At 43.6% G+C, this 12,500-nt stretch overlaps 2 protein-coding genes across 2 annotated transcripts in view; one reads left to right on the forward strand and one right to left on the reverse strand.

Moving 5' to 3' along the window:
• Positions 1–1,323, forward strand: part of LOC144513585 (4-hydroxyphenylpyruvate dioxygenase-like) — a 19,154-nt gene extending 17,831 nt beyond the window's left edge. Inside the window, exon 14 of the mRNA XM_078244699.1 lies at positions 1–1,323. This exon is cut by the window's left edge and continues 600 nt beyond it. The gene's annotated coding sequence lies outside the window, so the exon portion shown is untranslated.
• LOC144513584 (histone-lysine N-methyltransferase SETD1B-A-like) overlaps positions 576–12,500 on the reverse strand; it is a 26,178-nt gene continuing 14,253 nt past the window's right edge. The window contains exons 11-20 of the mRNA XM_078244697.1: positions 11,853–11,958; positions 10,798–10,937; positions 10,389–10,692; positions 6,867–7,347; positions 6,173–6,537; positions 4,969–5,120; positions 4,619–4,726; positions 3,477–3,596; positions 2,724–2,861; positions 576–1,129 (exon numbers count right to left, since the gene is read on the reverse strand). Coding sequence (XP_078100823.1) covers positions 956–1,129; positions 2,724–2,861; positions 3,477–3,596; positions 4,619–4,726; positions 4,969–5,120; positions 6,173–6,537; positions 6,867–7,347; positions 10,389–10,692; positions 10,798–10,937; positions 11,853–11,958 — 2,088 coding nt within the window. The 3' untranslated portion in view covers positions 576–955. The remainder of the gene's footprint in view (positions 1,130–2,723; positions 2,862–3,476; positions 3,597–4,618; positions 4,727–4,968; positions 5,121–6,172; positions 6,538–6,866; positions 7,348–10,388; positions 10,693–10,797; positions 10,938–11,852; positions 11,959–12,500) is intronic.

Consider the following 12,500-nt stretch of genomic DNA (forward strand, 5'->3'; position numbering starts at 1 on the left):
CCTCGCGGGGACTCTGGAGAAGCAGAGCGCCGAGTCTCCCACTCCTCATTTGCATAAGGTTGAATCCAGCCAACTTTATGCAAATGAGGAGCAGCCGGCTTGGCTCGCCGCCTCTCAAAAGCTGCCATGAATCTGACCGTTGATCTGAAATAAATACAGAACACGTGGAAAGACTACACTACCCACAATCCTTAGCGTTAACAGCAGGGATGCACCGAATCCAGGATTGGGCTTCAGATTGGGCTGAATATTGGGCTTTTTGACGGGGTTGGGTTTCTGCTGAACCCTACGCTGGTCGCCGTAATGACGGCGCCGTTGATTACAGGAAGGTGTTTACGTAGGTGGAGCTTCAATGCAGCAGGCTGAGAGGAAGTGGAAATGGAACTGGTGAGCAGAAAAAGGGTTGTTTGGCAGTACTTTCAGTCAAAAGAAGGCCATTCAAGTCCAGCTACATGTTCAATTAACAATGCTGATTAGTCTGGTGGTGGCGAGGACCCTAAACAATACACAACATCACCGCTGTTACAACATCTGGTATGAAACATCTGGAAGAATACGAGCTGAGCATGAAGGAATCTACAGACAGCAGCCAGAATGCAGCAACTTCAGGTACGGCAAAGGAAGGACAGTCACTGTTTACTTCATTAATGTGTTGACTGTGTTCATGGACTGAGGACGGGACGAGGACTCAGCAGAACCTCAACCAGGGGGTTCAGGATTCAGCAGAACCTCAACCAGTGGGTTCAGGATTCGGCCGAACCCCAAAAGTCTGGATTCGGTGCATCCCTACTCCATGGTTACCACACATTGATCGCCTGGTGTTCACTGGCGGAGCGTTGTCCGCCTGTCTGTTCACATGAGGAGCGCAGTAGGGTCCGCGGATCCACGCGACTACGCAGGCGGACGGTCGTTTCCCGTGTGAAGAGCCCTTAAAAATCAGACGCTCTGTCAGAGGTTAGTTGAGGGAGCCGCGGCAGCACTCCGCTCCACACAAACAGGGAATCTTGGTCTCCTCGATGGGGAACTTGTAGTCGTACGTGACCTCTTCGTTGATGCTGATCGGCTGCCGGGAGTAAATCACGATCTTCTTCTGAGACTCCACGCTGATGATCTTTGCATAACAGTTAGGCTGCAGAAGACACAACGGGGACTGTTTAAATAAAGACATTTAAAAGACATGATGTACCAGGGTTCAACAATAAAGGTTTCCCGATGGCCTGGGGAAAGGAAGGGTTACTTTGGGAGGGTTGAGATCTCAAAATATCTAGTGAGGTCCCGGGACACTTCTGCATGTGTTGAAAAAACAATAAAAATATTGAAAAAAATGTGGAAAAAATGTCAAAAAATTGTCTGTGTATATGTGTGTATAATATATATACACACACACATATATATGTGTGTGTATATACAAATATATATATATATATATATATATATATATATATATATATATATATATATATATATATATATATATATATATTTCTCCTCCGGGAAAACACAACCAGGTTGCATTGTGGTACACGGGAGTAAAATGTAGTCTACATCTTATGTGTGCTCAGATTAGCTGTGCATTGTGGGTATTTTATAGTGGACTATATAGTGAAGGACATTGAATTCAAACACACTATATAGTGTAGTCAGACCTGCCAACCTTGAAGACATTTTATGAGTACAAACAAATGTTTTCTTATACCTGTCCAATATTTTGTGCCCATATATGTTTGTTAGTCTAGCCAATAGGAGGCAGAGAGAGCTAATAAATAGGCCTAAGTACTTGTGTGTTAAAGATGAAAGTCAGACCAGGTTAACACAGAGCCTTCTTCTGATTACTGAAGTAGTCTAAGTAATGATTTACTCATAAAGAAACTTTAAATAGGCCTAAAGCAACTACTAAAACAGCACAAGATTGAAGCCTGGCAGAGACACGATTATAGGATAATACAACATGGGTCAGATATTTTCAGATAGGCTTTTCTACTGTATGCTATGCATCATTAACTGAGCTCGTAACAGCTGGACTCCCAGTTATGATGTCAAGGTCATTATTTATGTTTATAAATTCAAGTAGGCTAAGAATAGCCTAACTGTTCCCTTTATCTTAGGTTAATCAGCACCTGGCCTGTCTTTCTAGTTTTCTAGCCATTCCACCACTTTTCTAACTGCCCCAAATAATGGGAAGGATGGCAGGTGTGACAGGCTAGCCTATTGACACTATGAATGTTTTTTTCTTATCATCCTTTTATTTTTAATACCATTATGTTTCGGGGGGTGGGCGGTATTTGCAAGCGTGTATGGCTGCAGCCTGGAGACCACCTGTCTCATGCTCCTCCCGTCTCATGCCTGGGCATGTCCAACGCTAAATTCAGATGTTCAGAATACAAAATAGTGAATTATTTTCTAAATGAAGTCACAGTTAAGTTAGTGAGCATGGGAGTAATGAGACGGAAGGACTCCAGGCTGCAGCCATACCCGACTCAGTATTTGAGCGTGGGACTGTGTTTGTTACCTGTTGCCCCTTCATGACTGCAGTACGCATGATGAAAGATGCAACAAATGCGTACCTAGAGAGCAGCAAATCATACAAGCGTACTTAAGGGTCAAAATGCATGTAGAGTACGAAAAATGCGTACATGTTGGCTGGTCTGTATAGTGAACGGTTTCCTACAGCTTCTATCTCATTCAGAGTCCCTTTAATCCCAGCCGGAGCAGCTGTTACTCACGCTGCAGCTGTGGTTGATGAAGCGCGACAGGTTCCCCCATTTCGTAGCATCGATAATGGTTTCCTGGTCCACCCGGAACAGATAGCTGCTCCCAATGCCCTGCTCCTCGTACCGCTGCTCTCTCATGTCAGCCACCACCTGAACACAAACAAAACAGATGCCAGGTCTGGAAAGTACCAGAACACCCAACAGGTCCCAACGGGTCCCAACGGGTCCCAACGGGTCCCAATGGGTCCCAGCAGGTCCCAAACCTTCACGCTGCCTCCCCATCTCAACCTTCTGCATTTTGGGTCCGAGCTATTGCACAAACCCTGAAAATGATTGTGTTAAAAATGTGGATCAGTGTTTCCCATAAACATCTCAAATGTCTTGTTTTGTCAACAACTCAAAGATCTTCAGTTTCCTGTCCCAGAGGAGAGAAGAAACTAGAACATGTTCATATTTAACAAGCTGACATCACACAGGTTAAACTGTTTTATCATCAACTAAATGACTCAAACTGATTAATCAAGAGAGTCAGATATGCTGAAGGAAACACGGCTGAGGTGTTTACGGGAAAAACAAACTTACTTGTGGCTTACAGTTTCAGGAGATTTGACAAATACGTAAGTTGGTTTTCTCAGCCGTCTGTCAGCAGCAGTTAACTAAAATAAATCCGGCAGAAGTCTTTCTTCAGAAGCTTTGAATGTGTTTGAATACTTCCCTCTAAGCTTCCTGATATCGGGGACAGCCCTACGTTTGACTGTGTCTTACCTGTCTGATGATTTGTCCCACATACTCGATCACCATCTCATCTGCTGCGATCGGCTCCATGGCAAACAGGCCCCACTCATGAATGTGACTCCGGCTGAAACGGATCCTCTTCTTCCGGAACTGAGAAACACCGAGACGTAAAGAAACACGTTGTGAACACAGACTGCAACAGCTGCACATACGGACAAGATTTAATCACTTATATCATTTAAATCCAGACTGTTCCTCCTCTGAATAACTCCCCCAGAAGTCGTTTGTTCCAGCAGCCGTTATGTCCTATAGTTTTACGATGTTTATTTCAACACTAAATGCTTTTTTGTTGCTTTTTTCATGCCGTTTTTGTCGGGGGGGGGTTCGAAATGTTTGTCAGTTTTTTCGACGTTTCTGTTGCTTTTTCAAGTGTTCATGTCCTGAAGAAGTTAAGGAGAAAACACAAGACTTTCACCAGGAAACAGGTGTTCATGTCCTGAAGACGTTAAGGAGAAAACACAAGACTTTCACCAGGAAACAGGTGTTCATGTCCTGAAGAAGTTAAGGAGGAAACACAAGACTTTCACCAGGAAACAGGTGTTCATGTCCTGAAGAAGTTAAGGAGAAAACACAAGACTTTCACCCAGGAAACAGGTGTTCATGTCCTGAAGAAGTTAAGGAGAAAACACAAGACTTTCACCAGGAAACAGGTGTTCATGTCCTGAAGAAGTTAAGGAGAAAACACAAGACTTTCACCAGGAAACAGGTGTTCATGTCCTGGAGAAGTTAAGGAGAAAACACAAGACTTTCACCAGGAAACAGGTGTTCATGTCCTGAAGAAGTTAAGGAGAAAACACAAGACTTTCACCAGGAAACAGGTGTTCATGTCCTGGAGAAGTTAAGGAGAAAACACAAGACTTTCACCAGGAAACAGGTGTTCATGTCCTGAAGAAGTTAAGGAGAAAACACAAGACTTTCACCAGGAAACAGGTGTTCATGTCCTGAAGAAGTTAAGGAGAAAACGCAAGGCTCACTTTTCTTGGCTAAACTCAACTGTACCTCTAAAGGGCCGTCCCTTCACGGTGCTCTGTACCCAGCTCACAGTCAGCTAAATGTAAACTGTACCGCCGTAGTTACAGAGAATATCATAAGACTGTGTTGACGTTGGTCACCTTGAGCTGGTTGAACTTGAGCAGGTCGCTGTCGCAGCTGAAGGACGCCAGCAGGCGGCGCTGCTCCGAGCGAAAGTCCGATCCAGCACGCAGCGAACTGGTTCCCTGCTGAAACAAAACAAATAACACAGAATAAATTAGGATAATAAGGAAAAGAAACTATGATTCATAAACAATGTCAAAATGCTGGAAAAGCGAGAGAAAAAAAAACGTCGGGGAAAAAAATGTCGAAAAAAACAGCTGAAATCTTGTCTAAGGTACCAACAAACTGGTTCAGGCCGGCTCTGAGTACAAGTACCTCAACATGTGTACTTAAGTAAATGTACTTAGTTACATTCCTGGGTCGGTACCTGAGAGCTGGTCGAGGGAAGCTCAGCTGCTGGCGTCGTGTCGTTGAGGTATTTCATCTTCTCTCTCCGGCTGATTGTGTAGAAACCTTCGCTGCGAGCCGAGCCGGTCCGGTGATCGTGTTCTGAACTCTTCTCCGCCACGACTTTAGTCAGTGAGACGCAGCTCAGGATCAGAACAACGTGATCCTCAGACAAGTAGGTTACAGTTTCATCACATTTCACAGACAAAAACAAGACAAAACAGACAAAAACCTCAAAAAAAGTTTGTTTACCTTTTTTTCCCGACATTTTCAAAGCTTTTTTTAACAGCCTTTTATTTTGAAGTTTTTGTCACTTTTTCAATTAATCTTTGTACTTTTTTCAAAGTTTTTTGACGCCTTTTTAGAACTTTTTTTTCCTGAATTTTTTTATGATTATTTCAACATTTTTTATCCTTTTTTTAACGGTCTTTTATTTTGATTTTTTTTGCTTTTTCAGCAAATCTTCCCTCTTTTTTCGACGTTTTTTGCTTTTAGGAAGAAGAAAAAATTCAGACATTTTTGATGATTTTTAACATTTCTGACACTTTTGTTAATGACTTTTTATTTTGAAGTTTTTGTCTTTTTCAATAAATCTTTGCGCTTTTTTCAACGTTTTTAGCCTTTTTTAGAACTTTTTTTCCTGAATTTTTTGATGATTATTTCAACATTTTTTATCTTTTTTTCCCGACATTTTCAAAGCTTTTATAACAGCCTTTTATTTTGATTTTTTTTTTTGCTTTTTCAACAAATCTTCCCTCTTTTTTCGACGTTTTTTGACGCTTTTAGGAAGAAGAAAAAATTCAGACATTTTTGATGATTTTTAACATTTCTGACACTTTTGTTAATGACTTTTTATTTTGAAGTTTTTGTCTTTTTCAATAAATCTTTGCGCTTTTTTCAACATTTTTTGACGCCTTTTTAGAACGTTTTTTTCCAGAATTTTTTACTGATTATATTAATTAATTAATAACATTTTTTATCCTTTTTTTTCGACCTTTTCAAAGCTTTTTTTAACGGCCTTTTATTTTCAAGTTTGTTTTGCTTTTTTCGATGTTTTTTGAAGAAGAAAAAATTCCAACATTTCTGACACTTTTTTTAATAATAATATAGAAACTTTAGCATTGTGCAAACACCCAAACTCAAACTAACTTCAGTTGATGTGGTTTAATATTGTTAAAGGATATGAGGGTGAGGAACCCAACGCGTGTCACTGATCCAGCCGAGGCCGCTATCGACTGCCTGCAGCTGTTCGTACATGCACCGCAGCAGCCGCGCGTCTTCTTCGTCCAGGCCGTCCGTCCAGAAGCTGTGCAGGATCCTCGTCTCCAGGCCACGGGAACGCCACGGCCCAGGCTCACGCTGTGAGGACAGGGAACCGGTGATCCTCCTCCAATGACGGATCCTCCTTCTCCACCTCCTCCAGTGTTGTCTCCTCCGTAAGGATTTTTCTGTCTCGCCCAGACACCCCGGCATGTTCTCCAGCCCCCGCAGCGGCTTCGTTCTCCAGGCAGCGTTCCCGTCGGAGGAGTCGGAGGAAGACTCCGAGAGGCTGCACGGAGAAAACACGGAGAAAAGTTAGCTGAGATGATTTGTTTTTTTATGTTTTATATATTTCAAACAATCAACTGTAAAAGACGAACAGGAAAAAAAACAGATGAAAACACAAGAAAACACGGCGATTCAGATAAATGTGTGTGTGTGTGTGTGTGTGTGTGTGTGTGTATGTGTGTGTGTGTGTCTCTGTGTGTGTGTGTGTGTGTCTGTGTCTCTGTGTGTGTATGTGTGTGTGTGTGTGTGTGTGTGTGTGTGTGTGTGTGTGTGTTTGTGTGTGTGTGTGGGTCTGTGTGTGTGTGTGTGTGTGTGTGTGTGTGTGTGTACCTTTGTGTTTTACTGGTGTGGAATAAGGATCTTCTGGGTATGATGATGTCTCTCCCGGGAGTCTTCGGGGCCGTGACGTACAGGTTTACCAGCGGCGGGCTGCTTTCTGGCGTTGCCGCCTCTCTGCCAGAGCTGCACCGAGTCCATCCAAGTCTCTCCTCTCTGCCGGGAGTTTGGGGGATTTCCTGGTATGAAGGGAACAAGTCCAGGGGGTCGGAGGAAGCGCGAACGAGCTCGCTGTCTGCCGAAGAGAGAGAGACGACTTCATCATCGGCAGAGTCTTCGCTCTCTGGTCCAACCACGATCCCTTTCCCTGGCGTTGGCGGCCGCTCCACCTCCTCTGCTGCCACCGGAGACGAGCTTCTGATCCGGAGGTCTGGGTCGCTGTCCGGCAGGCTGCCGGTCGGAGTCACCGGCCTGGAGGGAGACTCCTCCGGCCAATCAGGGCTCTCCATCTCCACGTCCAGGTGTGGCTCGGCCACTGTGCAGAGAAACAACAGGATTAGACAACTACATTGCATTTGCAAACTCCAATCTCATCTGGAAGTGCTCACATGAACGGGCTCGTCAGGCTCTCTGTGACACGGTGCATGTCTAAAAAGACTGAAGCCAGCTATGTGGGAAAGAACAAGGTTGAACATTTCCTTATTTCTGACATGAAGACGAGACATGTGTGACTCGAATATCTCACATTTACCAACAAAACGTACAGCAAAAGACCGTGCAAAACATTTCAGACCTTACTTTATAAATTTTTACATCAATGTAGGCACACACACACACACACACACACACACACACACACACACACGGTGGATGCAGAAAAAAAAAGAGATGAGACGACAGGATGACCTAAATTGAGGACAGCTACGCTCGTTATTGTAAGTGCAATGATAAGTTAAAGTCCAATAAGTCCTTTATTAAACCGTATGAATGTGTCCCAGGCCAGGCCAGGATATACCAACATTTGCAGCATCCTGAGCCTTTTTGGTTACTAGGAAAACTCAGCCAAGAGTAGTTTTACTCTCCCCGAAAACAAGTTACCTTTTTATTTTTAAAGAACTATAAAAACAAAACAAAAATCGCCACTTTTTTTGCAACTTTCACCGTCTCTTGCAACTTCATTGCAACAAACATACAAAAGACATCGCAACTTTTATCGCAATTTTTTACAAAAGCTTCCGCAAAATCAGGCATTTTGGGCCGCAACAATCTCAAAAACATTCCACGAAATCCTGCAGGGACTGGGTAACGTAACACTGTCTCTGAATGAACGTTTGCAATCAGCTATGAGAGTTAACAGTAGCATGTCTAACAATAGAGAAATAATGACTTCAGGCTGCTACCGAGGCAGATAACATGGCTAACGTCAGCTATTTTCCTTCCTAACGTAAATTCACTAAGCAGACTAAGTTAGTACTTTTACTGTTATGTCAAAATAAACTGAGCTGCTGTCACGTCTGTTGTTTCAGTCTTCCACCATTGTGTACATCTGGTTCTGCAGCTCTGTGTTGTACAGAGAGAGCTCGTTCACCACAAAACTGTGAAACCGTGGTATTTTTGCTGAAGGTTATCATATCGTCAGAATCTCATACTGGTCCATGTCTAGTGCAGGTCTAGTAATAACTGGTCCATGTCTAGTACAGGTCTAGTATTAACTCTGGTCCATGTCTAGTGCAGGTCTAGTAATAACTGGTCCATGTCTAGTGCAGGTCTAGTAATAACTGGTCCATGTCTAGTGCAGGTCTAGTAATAACTGGTCCATGTCTAGTGCAGGTCTAGTATTAACTGGTCCATGTCTAGTGCAGGTCTAGTAATAACTCTGGTCCATGTCTAGTGCAGGTCTAGTAATAGCTGGTCCATGTCTAGTACAGGTCTAGTAATAACTGGTCCATGTCTAGTGCAGGTCTAGTAATAACTGGTCCCTGTCTAGTGCAGGTCTAGTATTAACTCTGGTCCATCTCTAGTGCAGGTCTAGTAATAGCTGGTCCATGTCTAGTGCAGGTCTAGTAATAACACTGGTCCATGTCTAGTACAGGTCTAGTAATAACTGGTCCATGTCTAGTGCAGGTCTAGTAATAACTGGTCCATGTCTAGTGCAGGTCTAGTAATAACTGGTCCATGTCTAGTGCAGGTCTAGTAATAACTCTGGTCCATGTCTAATGCAGGTCTAGTAATAACTGGTCCATGTCTAGTGCAGGTCTAGTAATAACTGGTCCATGTCTAATGCAGGTCTAGTAATAACTGGTCCATGTCTAGTGCAGGTCTAGTAATAACTGGTCCATGTCTAGTACAGGTCTAGTAATAACTGGTCCATGTCTAGTACAGGTCTAGTATTAACTCTGGTCCATGTCTAGTACAGGTCTAGTAATAACTGGTCCATGTCTAGTGCAGGTCTAGTAATAGCTGGTCCATGTCTAGTGCAGGTCTAGTAATAACTGGTCCATGTCTAGTGCAGGTCTAGTAATAACTGGTCCATGTCTAGTGCAGGTCTAGTATTAACTCTGGTCCATCTCTAGTGCAGGTCTAGTAATAACTCTGGTCCATGTCTAGTGCAGGTCTAGTAATAACTCTGGTCCATGTCTAGTGCAGGTCTAGTAATAACTGGTCCATGTCTCGTGCAGGTCTAGTAATAACTGGTCCATGTCTAGTGCAGGTCTAGTAATAACTCTGGTCCATGTCTAATGCAGGTCTAGTAATAACTGGTCCATGTCTAGTGCAGGTCTAGTATTAACTGGTCCATCTCTAGTGCAGGTCTAGTAATAACTGGTCCATGTCTAATGCAGGTCTAGTAATAACTGGTCCATGTCTAGTACAGCTCTAGTAATAACTGGTCCATGTCTAGTGCAGGTCTAGTAATAACTGATCCATGTCTTGTAAAGTTCTAGTAATAACTGGTCCATGTCTAGTACAGGTCTAGTAATAACTGGTCCATGTCTAGTACAGCTCTAGTAATAACTGGTCCATGTCTAGTACAGGTCTAGTAATAACTGGTCCATGTCTAGTGCAGGTCTAGTAATAACTGGTCCATGTCTAGTACAGGTCTAGTAACAACTGGCCCATGTCCAGTGCAGGTCTAGTAATAACTGGTCCATGTCTTGTGCAGGTCTAGTAATAACTGGTCCATGTCTAGTACAGGTCTAGTAATAACTGGTCCATGTCTTGTACAGCTCTAGTAATAACTGGTCCATGTCTAGTACAGCTCTAGTAATAACTGGTCCATGTCTTGTACAGGTCTAGTAATAACTGGTCCATGTCTTGTACAGGTCTAGTAATAACTGGCCCACGTCCAGTACAGGTCTAGTAATAACTGGTCCATGTCTAGTACAGGTCTAGTAATACCTCTGCCCCATGTTTAGTACAGGTCTAGTAATAACTGGTCCATGTCTAGTACAGGTCTAGTAATAACTCTGGTCCATGTCTAGTACAGGTCTGGTAATAACTTGTCCATGTCTAGTACAGGTCTAGTAATAACTGGTTCATGTCTAGTACAGGTCTAGTAATAACTCTGGTCCCTCTAACCTGGGAGTCCTGCGGGCGATGGCGGTGGGCGGCGGTCATGGTCCTCGCTGGTTTGCAGCTCCATCATGACGTCCAGGAAACAGGAAGTGTTCTGGTTGTCGTCCAGGAAACAGGAAGTGTTCTGGTTGTCCTCTAGGAAACAGGAAGTGTTCCTATTGTCCTCCAGGAAACAGGAAGTGTTCCTGTTCTCCTCTAGGAAATAGGACGTGTTGTGGGTCTCCTCCGGTTCCAGCAGAGCGCCGGGGGTCAGCGGGGCCGACATCTCCGTCTCCATCGGCTCTTCGTCTGACGAGATGACTATACACTCTAGATCTTCAGCTTCACAGTCCTCGCCGCCGGACTCCTCCACGTCCTCCTCCACGTCCTCCTCCACGTCCTCCTCCACGTCCTCCTCCACGTCCTCCTCCACGTCTCCGTCCTCCTCCACATCTCCGTCCTCCTCCACGTCTCCGTCTTCGGGACTGATGTCGCAGCACGAGTCCTCGAAACTGTCCAACGAGTCTGACGAGAACTCGCTCTCCTCCGAGCAGCTGCTCTCTGGAAAACTCTCTGTTGTTGACAAAAGAAGCAGACGTATACTGACTCACAGTTTAGTGTGTGTGTGTGTGTGTGTGTGTGTGTGTGTGTGTGTGTGTGTGTTTGTGTGTGTGTGTGTGTGTGTGTGTGTGTGGTAGTATACACTGTTAAACTTCTTACACAGGCAGCAGCTTCGCCACTAAACTGTTTATTTACAGTAAGCAAACTGGTTTTACATTTAAGGTATTTTACTGTAAACAGTTTCTTACTGTAGTATTTGAATTTACAGCATTTCTATTTACAATATAGGTCTGGACATTGGAGACTAAGGGCTCCTGCACACTGCCTGTGTGGCGTGTCCGTTTGTGCACACTGCCTGCCGAAAACGCGTGCATGCTAGAAATAGGACCAACGCCTATTTTTCACGCCACACGCAAGCGTTTTGGAAGCGTTTCCAGGCAGCATAGAATACGAAAAGATGTTTATATGTCATTTTGACACAAATACATTTAATAAATGACATGTTGATATTTGGAAGTCTCCAGGTTTTGACATTAATGCAGATATAAATGTCATTTAAAAAAAGAATAAATAATTATCGATTTTCAAATATTGCACCTGTCAATCCAGAAGGAAATATTCTGGAGCCTATTTAACCGTCAATCCTGCTGACGTTGTCTTTGCTGTAATCAGATCAGTATATATTTATGTTTATGTTTATGGGAAACATACATGTGTACAGACAAGGCTAGCAGCAGCAGCAGCGCCGCGTCGGACACGTTTCTGGTGTGTAAAGACATAGAAAACGCCACGCTCACGCCACGCAGCCAGTATGCAGGAGCCCTAAGCAACATTGAAACAGTGAGATACTGTGAGACTTTAGCTGTAAAATTTACACCAAAGGTTTACATTGTAGGCGTATGTGATTGTTCATGACGTTTAACGTACCGAGATCTGAGCCCCGCTCTCCGTCGCTGCTTCGGACAGCATCTTCGTCCTCAGCGGGTTTTTCTTCCTCCAGATGATCAGCGCCATCACCTTCGTCTCTGTCACACTAATCACAGCATGAGTTATAGAGATAAATATACTGCAAAGGGCCTAACTTCGGGTTCAACATTGGGAGCGCTGACATCTCCAACTAGCTTGGGACGTCCCGGGACACGTCTGCATATGTTGAGAAAAGAGACAAAAACCTTGGAAAAATTGCCATAAAAAGAGAAAAAAATGGGAAAAGACGACAAAAAACGTCATAAATAGATACCAAAAAGTTGGAAAAAAACAGCAAAATCTGCAACAAAAATGGCGAAAAAGCAACAAAAACTGTGTTAAAAAAAACTCGGAAAAGGCGACAATAACCAAAAGAAATATGTCCAAAAAACCCTTGAAAAAGGCGATAAAAACGTGGGAAAAGGATACCAAACAGTTGGGGAAAAAATGGCGAAAAAGCGACAATAGCGTAAAAAAAGGCACATTTGGTTAACGGCACAAGTTCTATCTACCACACACACACACACACACACACACACACACACACACACACACACACACACACACACACACACACAGAACCGGTACATAAATCAGTCCAAAAGATGA

Source organism: Sander vitreus, unplaced genomic scaffold (assembly GCF_031162955.1).
Source record: "Sander vitreus isolate 19-12246 unplaced genomic scaffold, sanVit1 ctg293_0, whole genome shotgun sequence".
Taxonomy (NCBI): Eukaryota; Metazoa; Chordata; class Actinopteri; order Perciformes; family Percidae; genus Sander; species Sander vitreus.